The following is a 15,295-nucleotide window of genomic DNA, read 5'->3' as shown; positions in this document are numbered from 1 at the left end:
AATGACAAATTTGGCTGATAATTCTAAAAACCCGTTTGAGGTTTTGCTCTCCTAGTCCAATACAATCACCTCCATTTGGAATTTACCACACCCTAACAAAATCCGGTCGGAGCCTGGACTTGGGTGGTATCTTTATATGGAAATTTTATCATAAAACTACAAATTGGCCTAAGAATTCAAAAACCTTTTGAGATTTTGCACTTCGGACCTAATACTTAAGAGGTACCGATATATGTGTTCCATACCAAAATATCCAAAAAAAAAAAAAAAAAAAAAAATACAAAATTTCAGCCAAATGATTTGGGATATGTGCCCAAGACCCTCGAAATAGGTAAACTAAGGAGGTACGTTTATATTGGCGCCACATTGGACCTAAATTGACAAACGGAGATACCAAATTAGAGCCTAATCAATTGAAAAATATGACCAAGACCTAAAAATAGCTAAAATCAGGGGGTACCTATATATGAGGGCTTAACCAAAACGTGGACCTACATATGTCAATAATTTCATAGATTGTTTCTATTTACTAAGAATTCAATATTTGGTGAACTTAGTTGGAAAATATTGGTAAAACGTAAAATCGAGCTATACCAAAAGTGGAGCGACATGACCTATTTTTTGTACCAATGCACAGAGGGGAAACATAGGCCTAAAGTTGCCTAAACCTCAAAATATGAAAATCGTTTTTTATGAAAAAAAAAATGTTGATAAACAGCAACCAGACTCTTTTCTACATTTGCTATAACCATCCTCGACTTTGTAAGATTAACCAATCCAATGTAGCAGTCGATTGAACTCAGCTATACTGAAAACAAAAAGTAAATTTTCGAAAACTATGAAATTATGTGAACATTAAAATTACATTATTTGCGCGAAAATTTATATTTTTCAAGATTTATTGTTTTTGTACAGTCTCCGAACAAGATTAGCATTTAAAATTTTCAGATTGATTTTACATCTTTGCTCTTTAATAATGGTGATACATATCCTCTTTATGAAAATTTTTTATGATAATTTTTAAGATTACTACAATTTCAATAGTGAAAAAGTCTATTTCCCCGTCGTTTCCCGATCATAGTTTCTTCTAATGTTTTATGCGCTTGAGTCTCAAATATCAGATTCAATCATAAAAAATTGCGCATATTTGCGCCATTCCGAAAAAAATCTAATTTTTCTCAACTAAAATATGAAATATTTTTATATGGAATTGCAAGGTTTACTCACACCAAATTTTGTTCCGCCGTATAACCGGGACTCTTATTTATCAGACTAAACCAACACCTATCAAATATGTTTACATTATTCAGAAACATTCACGGCTTTTCTCATGTGAATTGAGAAAAATTTAATTTAAGTAAGTTTCAAAAAATAAAATTTGGAATGAAATATATGCGTATGGGACTATATATACATCTGTACCTATTTATTTGAAAATTGGTTCAATGTTTTTTTAGGCTAGTTCAGGTTGCATGTGTAAAATTTCAGTGATTTTGGAGCATTTTTATCTCACATCAGATGCGAATATATATGGACCGATTTTAATTATTTTATATAGGATTAATCCTTGCACAGAAGATATGCTTTGTGCAAAATTTTATATCAATCCGACTATAAATGAGCTTTCTAGGGCTTTTGATCAAATTTTAACACAAATTTCCCCTCTGTGCAATGACTCTATATGTAATCCAAAGGTTTCTATTGATTTTCAAAGCATTACATTGGGGACCCATTGCCTTTGGTTAAGTTTACATATAAGGGGCTCTTAAAAAATTTTTGGCCTGAGAACCCAAAGCGCTTTGGCGGTTTTTATCTACTAACCACATACTATCACCTCCATTTGGAATTTTCCATACCCCAGACCATGACCCGAAAATTGCTGCACAGCGATATTTTCTGACTATTTCAGCACTGTAAAACTTCCGCCACTATTGCACATACACCAACAAGCGATTATCTGCAAAACGTTATTAATTTATAAATAGTGCATTTATCGGATATCTCCTTTAGATAATCGCGTGCTGGCATATGTGCCCCAGTAGTGGAAGCTCCCCTGACTAGTTATACTTTAATTGGCTGATCATGTGGTATACTGTATGAAGATCAAGGAATTTTTCCAGCATACTTCTACGTCTTTTGATGGAGTAGCTTTACAAAATGTTGTATTTTCCGCGGCAAGTTAAGGTCAAAAGCCAATGCTGTAGGGTATCACAAATTCGACCCAGTCCGACTATAGTATTCTCTTAACTGTTAATATAAATTATTGTTTTTTATGTAAATATTAGCATCAAATATAGTTATTTTTTGTTTTTTTATTATTATTATAAAAATATACAGAAATGTATAAGTATTCATTTTCTTGTTTTTCTAACAAAAAAATTCACCCAATATTGCCTAGAGGTCTTATCAATTATCACACAAAAGACAAATAAAACAAATCCCTGTAGCGTCGAAGTTAAACAAAATAGACACGACAACAATTCATTTTCCTGCATATATGCCAAAATACCAAAAAACCACGTTAAACCCAGTAAGAAAAATAAGAGGATAGCTAAACGAAGATGCAAAATAAAGTCCCTACCATCTTTTTTATGTCTATAATTTTTCGCAGTCCGACAATAAAAACCATAAATAATATAGAAGAATATACTAATGTTGACTGTGCATATAACAAGCATGGGTATAAAGACGCCAAAGTAGAAACTGCTACCAGAGAGATAACAAATGTTGTTGGTAATCGAAGCACTCTCTGAAACTGGAACATACGAATCGGGATCCAGCAACCAAACCAACAGTGTGGGTATAACCGGTAGACCCCAAGCACATAGAGCATATATCACACAATCCATTGGCCAGACATAGTAATTATTTAATACGGTAGCATATCGTCGATACATTAAGATTCCGATGATCAGCATCCAAAGAAAAAGAACTAAAATAGAATATTGTAAAAATGCTCCTTCAACAATGCAATAGTCAATATTGAATTTGTCTAACAAATTCTGACGCATTTCTGTTACATTTATAAAGAGGAAATATGTCATAATTAACGTTAAAATCAAACAAATATTTAGCAACAATAAATTCGAATGCTTGCTACGCCATTGCTTGCAGCAAAGAGCTGTCAACCATATTCCCGATAAACCAAACAACGATAGAATACAACCAACTATGGTAATAATATCTTCACTAAAACCGACGATTATACTTAGAACATCATTGATTTTATATGTTTTCGACTTCTTGCCGATAAGACATCCAAAATGCAGATTATTCATTTCACACACAGCCACATTTCCCGAGTTGATATTACTAAGCTTACTCAGAGACCAAAAGCCGTGGATAAACGAGCCACATTGCACTGGATTTTCCTTCTCCGGTTCAATATTGTTGAAAATATATGGTATATGGCCAGGTAGTGTTTCTGAAATTAAAAAAAAAAAAATTCAGCAATTATTTTTTAATCCACCTTTTTCCAAGCAAATCGTGGATATTTTAAAGAAATTTTCAAGCCACCTTTTCCCAGCCAAGTCGTGGATATTTTAAAGAAATTTTTCAAGAATTTTTCAAACCACCTTTTCCCAACCAAAGCGTGGATATTTTAAAGGATTTTTCAAGCCACCATTTCCTAAGTAAGGCGTGAATATTTTAAAGAATTTGTCAAGCCACATTTTTCCAAACAAGGAGTGGATATTTTAAAGATTTTTTTAAGCCAGTTTTTCCAACCAACTGGTATTGTAAAGAAATTTTCCACTGACATTTTCCAAACCATGGCGTAGATCTTTTAAAGAATTATGCATGGCACCTTTTCCCAAACAAGGCCTGGTTATATTAAAGAATTTTTTAAGCCACCTTTCCTTAACCAAGGCGTGGTTATTTTAAAGAATTTTTTAAGCCACCTTTTCCCAACCAAGGCCTGGATATTTTAAAGAATTTTTCAAGCCACCTTTTCCCAACCAAGGCGTGGATATTTTAAAGAATTTTTAAGCCACCTTTTCCCAACCAAGGCCTGGATATTTTAAAGAATTTTTGGAGCCACCTTTTCCTAACAAAGGCCTGGATATTTTAAAGAATTTTTGGAGCCACCTTTTCCCAACCAAGGCGTGGATATTTTAAAGATTTTTTAAGCCACCTTTTCCCAACCAAGGCACAGTGGATCCACTTGTATGGAGAAAGTGGCCAAAAATATTTAGAGTTTAAAAATCAAGCCAATGCGCCGGTTACAGCTTTGTGCTGCTGCGAAAAATGTTTTAAGAAACCACGAGCGTAACATTCTCCCCCCTTTCCCCTCTGTACATGAACAAAGGTCTCGATTATCTTATGATGCAAAAATAGGCTTGGGGAAACAAAACAATCTCCAAAACAACATAAAATCCAACCAATATAGCGGATTAACAAAATCAACATTTTTGTAAGAAAATTTGTAAAATTTTTAATATAGATCTTATAGCGTTCTTCCTGGAAGGCACGTACCGCCAACGTAAGACAAATTTGGATGAAGATTTCGTCATCTTGCCACTGATGACAATTATGTTAATGTACGTGGTCAGATAACAGAGTTATACGCTAATATATCCATAGAAACCCTATTCTAGGGCAGCTATAGTCAGCGACCCACCGTTTATAGTCTGGCACTAGATGGCAGCTGATTTTAATACTGAATAATCTTAAATCCATGACTTACCTTGGAAAATTATTCCCGAGGTGGGCACTGGTGGGCATCATGACTAAAACCTTAGGTCAAATTTAAGTATATGATCGAATTGGCATTAGAAAATACACTAAGAAAATATGCAGCTAACTAGAATTCCACAAAACGCTAACAAACTATTTTTTAATGAAAATTAAGCTATTATCTCCTCCTTCAAAATCCATTTTAATATTTTGCCATACGTATTAGTTTCGCGATATTTTGAATATATTTACTTGTACTTAAAATATATAAATATTAGTTAAATGTTCCGACTTTTGAAGCAATTCTTAAGAAGATCGCGTTCGAATTAAACAAAAACTAATATATTTTTAAAAAAGTCCATGTCATAGCTGTCAACTCTGACATATGTTGTACCAACATTTTGACATTTATTTTTTTTATGTTGGGTGGATCCACTGTGCAAGGCGTGGATATTTTAACGAATTTTTCGAGCCACTTTTTCCCAACCAAGGCGTGGATATTTTAATGAAATTTTCAAGCCACTTTTTCCCAACCAAGGCGTGGATATTTTAAAGAATTTTTCAAGCCACTTTTTCCCAAACAAGGCCTGGTTATTTTAAAGAATTTTTTAAGCCACCTTTCCCCAACCAAGGCGTAGTTATTTTAAAGAGTTTTTTAAGCCACCTTTTCCCAACCAAGGCCTGGATATTTTAAAGAATTTTTCAAGACATCTTTCCCCAACCAAGGCGTGGATATTTTAAAGAATTTTTTAAGCCACCTTTTCCCAACCAAGGCGTGGATATTTTAAAGAATTTTTCAAGCCTTAATTTCCCAACCAACGCGTGGATATTTTAAAGAATTTTTCAAGCCTTAATTTCCCAACCAACGCGTGGATATTTTAAAGAATTTTTTAAGATTTTTTTTTAAGAATTTTTAAGATATTTTAAAGAATTTTTAAGCCACTTTTTCATAACCAAGGCGTGGATATTTTAAAGAATTTTAAAGCCACTTTTTCCCAACCAAGGCGTGGATATTTTAAAGAATTTTTCAATCCACTTTTTTCCAACCAAGGCGTAAATATCTTAAAGAATTTTTCAAGCCACTTTTTCCCAACCAAGGCGTGGATATTTTAAAGAATTTTTCAAACCACTTTTTTCCAACCAAGGCGTGGATATTTTAAAGAATTTTTAAGCCACTTTTTCCCAACCAAGGCGTGGATATTTTAAAGAATTTTTCAAGCCACTTTTTCCCAACCAAGGCGTGGATAATTTAAAGAATTTTTGGAGCCACCTTTTCCTAACCAAGGCGTGGATAATTTAAAGAATTTTTCAAGCCACTTCTTCCCAACCAAGGCGTGGATATTTTAAAGAATTTTTCAAGCCACTTTTTCCCAACCAAGGCGTGGATATTTTAAAGAATTTTTCAAGCCACTTTTTCCCAACAAAGGCGTGGATATTGTAAAGAATTTTTCAATCCACTTTCTCCCAACCAAGGCGTGGCTATTTTAAAGAATTTTTCAAACCACTTTTTCCCAACCAAGGCGTGGATATTTTAAAGAATTTTTCAAGCCACCTTTTCCCAACAAAGGCGTGGATATTGTAAAGAATTTTTTAAGCCACTTTTTCCCAACCAAGGCGTGGATATTTTAAAGAAATTTTCAAGCCACTTTTTCCCAACCAAGGAGTGGATATTTTAAAGAACTTTTTACGCCACTTTTTCCCAACCAAGGCGTGGATATTTTAAAGAATTTTTCAAGCCACTTTTTCCCAACAAAGGCGTGGATATTGTAAAGAATTTTTCAATCCACTTTCTCCCAACCAAGGCGTGGCTATTTTAAAGAATTTTTCAAACCACTTTTTCCCAACCAAGGCGTGGATATTTTAAAGAATTTTTCAAGCCACCTTTTCCCAACAAAGGCGTGGATATTGTAAAGAATTTTTTAAGCCACTTTTTCCCAACCACGGCGTGGATATTTTAAAGAATTTTTCAAGCCACCTTTTCCCAACCAAAGAGTGGATATTTTAAGGGATTTGTCAAGCCACCTTTTCCCAACCAAAGCGTGGATATTTTAAAGGTTTTCTAAAGCCACCAATTCCTAAGCAAGGCGTGGATATTTTAAAGAATTTGTCAAGCCACATTTTTCCAAACAAGGCGTGGATATTTTAAAGAATTTTTTAAGCCACTTTTTCAAAACCAATGCGTGGATATTTTAAAGAATTTTTTAAGCCACCTTCCCAACCAAGGCCTGGATATTTTAAAGAATCTTTCAAGCCACCTTTACCCAACAAAGGCGTGAATATTTTAAAGAATTTTTCAAGCCACTTTTTCCCAACCATGGCGTGGATATTTTAAAGAATTTTTACAGCCACTTTTTCCCAACCAAGGCGTGGATATTTTAAAGAATTTTTCAAGCCACTTTTTCCAAACCAAGGCGTGGATATTTTAAAGAATTTTTCAAGCTACTTTTTCCAAACCAAGGCGTGGATATTTTAAAGAATTTTTCAAGCCACTTTTTCCCAACCAAGGCGTGGATATTTTAAAGAATTTTTCAAGCCACTTTTTCCCAACCAAGGCGTGGATATTTTAAAGAATTTTTCAAGCCACATTTTTCCAAACAAGGCGTAGATATTTTAAAGAATTTTTCAAGCAATTTTTTCCCAACCAAGGCGTGGATATTTTAAAGAATTTTTCAAGCCACTTTTTCCCAACCAAGGCGTGGATATTTTAAAGATGTTTTCAAGCCACTTTTTCTTAACCAAGGCGTGCATATTTTAAAGAATTTTTCAAGCCACTTTTTCCCAACCAAGGCGTGCATATTTTAAAGAATTTTTCAAGCCACTTTTTCTTAACCAAGGCGTGGATATTTTAAAGAATTTTTCAAGCCACTTTTTCCCAACCAAGGCGTGGATATTTTAAAGAATTTTCAAGCCACTTTTTTCCAACCAAGGCGTGGGTATTTTAACGAATTTTTAAGCCACTTTTTCCAAACCAAGGCGTGGATATTTTAAAGAATTTTTCAAGCCACTTTTTTCCAACCAAGGCGTGGATATTTTAAAGAATTTTTCAAGCCACTTTTTCCCAACCAAGGCGTGGATATTTTAAAGATTTTTTTCAAGCTATTTTGTAAAACAGAAAATCAAAATTAATACTCAGCCCAGCCCTAATTTCTGTAGTTGAGACCATAAATATAACGCATAAAATTAACTATTCATATTTACCTGTATATCCTGGTATGGACACTCTTAAAACAACAGTATTCGGCACTCGGTTTTTGTTTCCAATAAAAAAGTTTGGGTTTTTATATAACGAAATATGAAATCCTAGTTCTTTCTTATCCTTTTTCGAGTATTCTTTGCTTAATTCACTCCATACATTTTCAGGAAAATAAACAGCGGCAACAATATTCGGCTCTTTAATGACATCATCTAATGTTTCGTTTAGATATAAATACTGGAAATGGGTGTTTGTATGTTTGTCATAGCGCATTGCGGCCGAACCAGAAGATTTGCTGTATATGGCAATACCCGAAACATTACTACAGGCGGGATATATATAAAAAACGCTAGTAGAATTTTCAATAAAATATTTTACACCATCCTTTAAATGCAAACAATCGGTTGTGTTGGGCATAAAGACATTCGTCATCGCATCGAAATAGGTCTCTACAGTGCGTAGTAGATGCTTTGGTGTATTTATAGCTCGAGAATTAAGTACAGCTCTCTCATCAGATTGCATTAACAGATTAGTAATGCCTACCACGCGGGATGCCATTAAGGCCGTTTTGTCGCTAAAAGTCAACAACCCTAGGATATTTGTACTGATGTCGAGATCGCTTGCTATTCGTTGCGTATTATTTCTGGACAGGATATTAGTCAACCTTGTGCTAACATCCACACTATCTATAGTCGCTGTGGCATTTTCTTTTTTAACCTTTTGGTAAAGTTCGTTGAGATCGTTGGTAACAATGTGTTCTTTGATATCTTTTAAGCATTTGATTTTTCGATCCAACTTTTCCCATTCGGCACTATGGGTTTTATTGTTATAAAAGCACTTTCGACGTAGAGGCAAACCAGTTGTATTCAAGCAAATATTTATTGGCATTGCGAACTCTCCGATGTCCGCTGTGGGCCATTTATTGTTAGACCTAACGGTAACCTTGTTTTTCGTAATGTAAAAGTGTTCAAATGATTCTTCTTTACACTGCTTTTTGGTGGATACCTTTTTAGGGTGCAATAATTTAACTCCCTTTTTCTTCGCATTCTTCAGATCAATTTTAGAATTTTTCTTTATAGCATTGCTATTGACATTGATATCTTTTAAGCATTCGATATGTGTATCCAGCTTTTCCCATTCTGCACTATGGGTTCTATTGTTATAAATGCACTTTCGACGTAAAGGCAAACCAGTTGAATTTAAGCAGACATTCATAGGATTTGCGAACTGTCCTATATCCGTTGTGGGCCATTTATTGTTGTGTTTGTTTTGAAATAATTCTTCTTTACACTGTTTTATTATGGATATTTTATTACAATCCAAAAGTTCAACGCTCTGAATATCTCGGGAATTCCTCGAATACATTTTAGAATTTTCCTCAGTGCCGTTACATTTTCGTTGAAAAGGAAGCCCCGTAGATGCAGAGCATAAACCGTGGATTTGAAAAATACCCCCAGGAGATGGAGACCAGATTGCAAGGGCATCAACTGCTATCGTTTCATTAAATTTTTTCGTATGGAATTTTGTTGCAAATATCTCTTTTTTGCAAAACACCTTCGTACCAGTTACAGCAAAACAAATACTTATAAGAATTAATAGCCGCAGGGCCATATTTCTTGATTTTATGAAAATGACACCAATTAGCGATATCTATGAGTTTCTAAATACGACTGAGAGGCTTTGTCGAGTTTTGCTTTTTTTATACAATAATACACATTCATATTGTAGCCATCCTACCACAACATTTTTATATAAAAAGTTTAGTAAAGTTGTAAAAATAAACCAATGCGTTGCAGCCGCTTTGTCACCCAACCAAAAGCGTCATTCGTTTGCATATAACTGATTTATTTTCAAATATAATATTGCTAAGTCACTCGATAATGCAGTAAATATAATTGGAAAATTCTGGTTTTTGTGTTAATGTGACATTTTGAAAATTATTGCAATTTTCGTTAAATTGTTTTGCTTCATTCAATTTATTCGATACATTCATTTTATAAAATTTCTTTCGTTATGCAGTGACATTTATGCTGGATAATCATTGTATCAAAAACTTATCATGTTCATGTTATTTAATTATTTACAACACAACAAAAGCTACCCTAATGTCATTTTGTTATTCCTCTCTCTCTCTCTCTCTTAACCCACTTATTCCAACCGATTGTATAACCCTCAGCATTTATGCTAATGAGGGTACCCAGCAAACCAATCGTACCGACATCGTAACGAAAGCGGAACAAAATTCGGACGCTATGATCGATGTCTTAACGATATCTTAACGAAAGTTGTAACACAATACTTCTATAGGTTTTTTAGCTGTGGGGTAAATTTTCCAAGATGGAAAGGGCCGCCAACAACTACATGTTGCAACAAAATTCAGAATGATCCAAGACGAGTGCATTTTTTTCCAAACTTTGGGTAGGGTGTACCCTTAGGAGTGATCCGATGTAGTACATATTCGGACCTAATACAAATCTGTAGGAAATAATGTTTTTCTTTATTAGTCTATTATATATTTTCCTTACAGACTGTTTAATTAAAAATGTTGTATTAATTTTCTGAATTTAAATATATTACAATTTTACTTTTCAATTTACAAAGTTTGAGCTAAATCGATTTCTCTCTTAAAGGGTAGGATTTTCTGGACCGGTAGGATTTTCTGGACCTTTTAGGGTCATTATCTCAGGAAGTATGGACTTGCCCACAAAAAAATTACAACGTCGTAACCGAGGCCGCAAGAGCAACCTGCTACATCACAAATTAATAAGATCAGAGAGGAGTTGTTAAACTATACTTTTTCCAAATTTTGTGTGGGAGGTACCCAAATGAGTGGACCGATATAGTCCATTTTAGAACCCGATCTATGCCTGAAAGTAATATTACCAATAGCAAAGTTTGGCTCATTTCGGTTACTCCCTCCTAGAGTTATCATGCCCACAATCTTGGCGAACAATTTTGAACCTTTGTGGGGGAGGTACCGGAAGGAGTGGACCGATATGGTCTATTGTTCGAACTTAAACTAAGTTTGGACAAAATATTGAAAGACCCAAAATTTGAACCAAATATGTTGATCCGTTCGAGAGTTATCGTGCGTTCCAACTACGACATCAGCAGTTTTTGTGCTGATTTCTGAGGAAGTATAGGCTTGCTCCTGAAAAAAATTATATCGCACTAATGGGGGTTTTGAATACAAGTGGCTGCAACAAAAATCAAAGCGATTCAAGAGCAGGCCTTAAACTGCATTTAAGCAAAATGTTGTGTGGGAGGTACCCGAAAGAGTGGACCAATAGGGTCTGTAGTATGTCACCAACACTTTATAGCTCTGTTCCTTTACGTGCAAGAATCTTCAATTTTTACCACTTTTTACTCTAAAAATGTTCCTTTACTTCAGACACCATACAATTTATATGACAGCTGTTTACAACTTTTGCCGGTTTTACAATTTTCAAAAGTAAAGGAACAGACCATATGTTGCCATACATTTAGATGTTCGATATTTTGTTTTGTTATGCTGATCAAGCGCCACAACTAGTTCATTGCTTTCATACGATATTGAACTCTTTTCCTATTGGATGGGAGTTACTCAATATCGAGTAATTTTGTAAATTTAGAGATTGAGAACTCAATGTTAGATTTAAGAATTTTTATATAAATATCGGAGAAAAAAATGCTCAATCAGCAAACAAAAAGCCCAAAAGTTTTTTTATACCCTCAGCCTTTAGGCTAAAGAGGGTATTTACACTTTGATACGACCAAAAATGTGCCTCATCGAAATAATGGTTTTAGACCCCAAGTATGTTTGTACGATATCCGTTTCAGACAATTTTGAGTAGATCTAGCAATGTCCGTCCGTCTGTCTGTCCGTCTGTCTGGCTGGCTGGTGCGCACGATAACTCTCGAACGGATCAATCGATTCAGTTCAAATTTTGGGTATCAAAATATTTTGTCCAGATTTGATTTAAGTTCGAAGATGGACCATATAGGTCCACTCCATCAGGTACCTCCCCCACAAATGTTCAAAATTTGTCGCAAAACTTGTGCGCACGATAACTCTCGAAGGGAGTAACCGATTTGGTCTATACTTGCTATATCGTAAACATTCTACAAGAGGAAGACGAGGTTCCAATATGGTCTCAATCGGCCCACCCAAAATTTCGGAAAAGTTCAGTTTAGACCCATCTCTCGAATCACTGTGATTTTTGTTTTAGCAACTTGTATTCACTGCCCTCCATACGATGGTACAAGTTTCATTAGGGGCAATTCCATACTTTCTGAGAAAATAGCCTGAAAGTTGCAAAAAAAAGCAAGATAACTCTAGAACGGATGTGCCGATTCGGTCCAAAATTTGGCCTTAGTAATATTGTAATATTGTTCAAGCATAGTCTAAGATAGAAGATAAGCCATATCGGTCCACTCCTTTATGTACCTCCCCCACAAAAGTTCAAAGATTTTCGGAAAATTTGTTCATACGGTAACTCTTAAACGGAGTGGCCGAATTGGTCCATACTTTACACATCCTAATATATCTACTACATATAGATCAGGTTCAAATATGGACTATATTTGTCCAATCCATCCGGTTCCTCCCACACAACATTTCGGATAAGTTCACTTTAAGGCCTGCTATCGAATCACTTTGATTTTTATTGAAGCAACTTGCATTCAATGCCTCAATTACGATGGTAAACGTTTTTTCAGGGGCAAGTCCATACTTCTTGAGTAAACATCCTGAAGTGTGTAAAAACCCCATATGGCACCATATGTAGTGGCTGAAGATCCACTTCCATAATGGTCAATGTAGATCCATTCCTTTTAGTATCTCCTCCGCAAAACATTTGATCTCTAATCCTAATGAACATTTTTGTCGGTTCAAATTACCAAAATTTATAAAAACCCCTAAATACTTACGTTTTTTGGGAAAAAAATTGTTTCAATATATACAGGCTGAGGGTATATCTCTGTCGACAAAACCGACTGATACTTTTTTACTTGTTGTTTTTTTTTACATTACAGGTCCATATTGGAACCTCATCTATGTCTGGTAGAAATGTCACGATGCGCAAAGTATGGACTAATTCGGTTACTCCCGTCGAGAGTTATCGTACGGACAATTTTTTCGAACATTTTTGAACTTTTGTGTGGGAGGCACCTGAAGGAGTGGACCGATATTAAATCAAATCTAGACAAAATATTTCGATACCCAAAATTTGAACCGAATCGATTGATCCGTTCGAGAGTTATCGTGCGCACCAGTCAGACAGGCAGACAGACGGACGGACATTGCTAGATCGACTCAAAATTGTCTGAAACGGATATCGTACAAACATGCTTGGGGTCTAAAACCATTATTTCGATGAGGCACATTTTTGGTCGTATCAAAGTGTATATAAAACAAGTAAAAAAGTATCCGTCGGCTTAGCCGACAGAGACATACCCTCAGCCTCTGTGAATTGAAAGTTTCATCTACGGACAGATCGAAAGTATTTAAGGTCTGTTTAGCATTTTTGGCCCTTTTTGGACATTTGAACTTGCCGACAAAAATGTAGACCACTAGTCATTTCAGTGGGTCATCGTATAATTTTTGGACCAGTATGCCAAAAGCATGGAATTGTCCACGGATAACATAATATCACCACAACAAACATCATCGGTATACATTTTCAAAGGATCATCGAACAGACCCTAAAATGCAGTTAGAAAAATGTTGAACATTTGTGGGGGAGGAACCCCAAAGAAGTTAAATTAAATTTGTACAAAATATTACAATATCCAAAGTTTGGACCGAATTGGTTGCCCGTTCAAGACATATCGTGCATACCATTTTAGTGTAATATTTTAAATATTGTACCGGAAAGTACCGGAGGTTGTGGACCGGTACCGCCCATCTTCGAACTGAAACTAAGTTTGGACAAAATATGACGAAGCCCAAATTTTGGACCAAATCGGTTGATTAGTTCGAGAGTTATCGTACAACTACATATGCCATCAGGGTTTTTTAACCTTTCGGGCTGTTTTCTCAAGAAGTATGGACATGCCCTAAAAAAACTTTTACCGTAGTAATGGAGGCAGCGAGTGCAAGTTGCTTCAACAAAGATCAAAGCGATTCGAGAGCAGGTCTTAAAGTGAACTTGTTCGACATTTTGTGTGGAAGGTACCCGAAGAAGTGAACAAATATGGTCCATATTCGAACCTGATCTATATCTGGTAGATATATTAGGATGTGTAAAGTATGGACCAAATCGGTCACTCCCTTCAAGAATTATCGTGCGCACCGAACATTTTTGAACCTTTGTGGGGGAGGTACCTGAAGGAGTGGACCGACATGGCCCATCTTCGAACTTAAACTATGTATGTTCAATTCAATTCAATTATTCTTTATTTTCATATAACATTACAATTTTATCTTATATTATAACACTGTTTGTATTATGTTTTATAAAGAAATGTTCAGCATGGTTATTTTAACCGTCTGTTGGAATTTGAGTGGATAATAGAAATAACAATCATTTATACTAGTAGTTGAATTCTACGATTAACATTTTTCTATATTGTAGTGCTTCCTTTATGTATTTAAATAACTGAAGCCAGCAAAAGGCTTCACCACCATTCAATACACTAATAATTTCAGAATTGGATAATATAATTTTATGGAAGTGTTTGACGCGAAAAGACTGCAAGATTGGACAGCGGCCTATAAAATGTGAAATTGATTCCACCTCTCCCAAATTACACAGTGAACATCGTTGTTGGTCTGGCGTTCTAAATGACTTAGAATTCAGTAGTAATAAATCACCCCTTGCTTTCAGTATCAAGGATATTTGTTCTTGGTTGTAAGAATCGTTGCAGTAAAAGGGACCCATGTTATAGTCAAGACCCCTATAAATACGGTTCGCACTTCTTTCTGCATTTTGTATGTGTGTGTTAGTCCATATTATTTTCATTTCATTCAGAATCCAATCCATCCAATATGATCTATTCATCAATATATTGTTGCTATCGATGTTGTTTACTGCTAGCTTTTGTTTAAAGTCCCTAAACCACCCAAGGTTTTTGTTGGCCAATTTTGCGCCGAGTATGTGCGGTAGTCTATGACTCTCCAGATTAAACAAAACTTTAGACAGGTATTGAATGTGCAAGGAGTATGTGTAAATGTACCCAGGTTCATACCCTGTTTCCAAAGCAATGACGTAGTTGGGTGTAGAATCAGGCAGACGGAGTATTTTCTTTATGAAAAATCGGTAAAGTTTTTCAACTTCTTCAAAATAAGAGTTACCCCATACTTGTGCTCCGTAACTATGAATTGAGCGACATACAGCTAAAAACATTTTCCATTTTGCCTTTAGATTAATCGTAGGTTTCGATATAAACATTTTCCACGTCGACATCAAGGACATTTTTGAGGCTTCCTCCTTTTTTTGTAGATGTTTA

The 15,295-nt window shown here is 35.2% G+C and overlaps 1 protein-coding gene across 1 annotated transcript; it reads right to left on the bottom strand.

Moving 5' to 3' along the window:
• Nucleotides 1–2,272: 2,272 nt before the first annotated feature.
• On the bottom strand, nt 2,273–9,507 carry LOC141402007 (adhesion G-protein coupled receptor G6-like). The gene is made up of 2 exons (XM_073982612.1): nt 7,873–9,507; nt 2,273–3,424 (listed from the first exon to the last, which is right to left on the bottom strand). The coding sequence occupies exons 1-2, from the start codon at nt 9,476–9,478 to the stop codon at nt 2,352–2,354; spliced, it is 2,679 nt and encodes an 892-aa protein (XP_073838713.1). The 5' UTR covers nt 9,479–9,507; the 3' UTR covers nt 2,273–2,351.
• Nucleotides 9,508–15,295: the final 5,788 nt, after the last annotated feature.

Source organism: Musca autumnalis, unplaced genomic scaffold (assembly GCF_047663935.1).
Source record: "Musca autumnalis isolate F117 unplaced genomic scaffold, ASM4766393v1 scaffold_4, whole genome shotgun sequence".
Classification (NCBI taxonomy): domain Eukaryota; kingdom Metazoa; phylum Arthropoda; class Insecta; order Diptera; family Muscidae; genus Musca; species Musca autumnalis.
Note: the sequence above shows the minus strand (reverse complement) of the source record. Positions and strands in the feature narration are given on the sequence as shown.

Excerpts from the sequence above, each read along its gene's own strand:
- LOC141402007 (XM_073982612.1), bottom strand. The coding sequence starts at position 9,478 with ATGGCCCTGCGGCTATTAATTCTTATAAGTATTTGTTTTGCTGTAACT. Across the intron at positions 3,425-7,872 it reads GTCCATACCAGGATATACAG|AAACACTACCTGGCCATATA; the intron begins GTAAATATGAAT and ends TTTTAATTTCAG.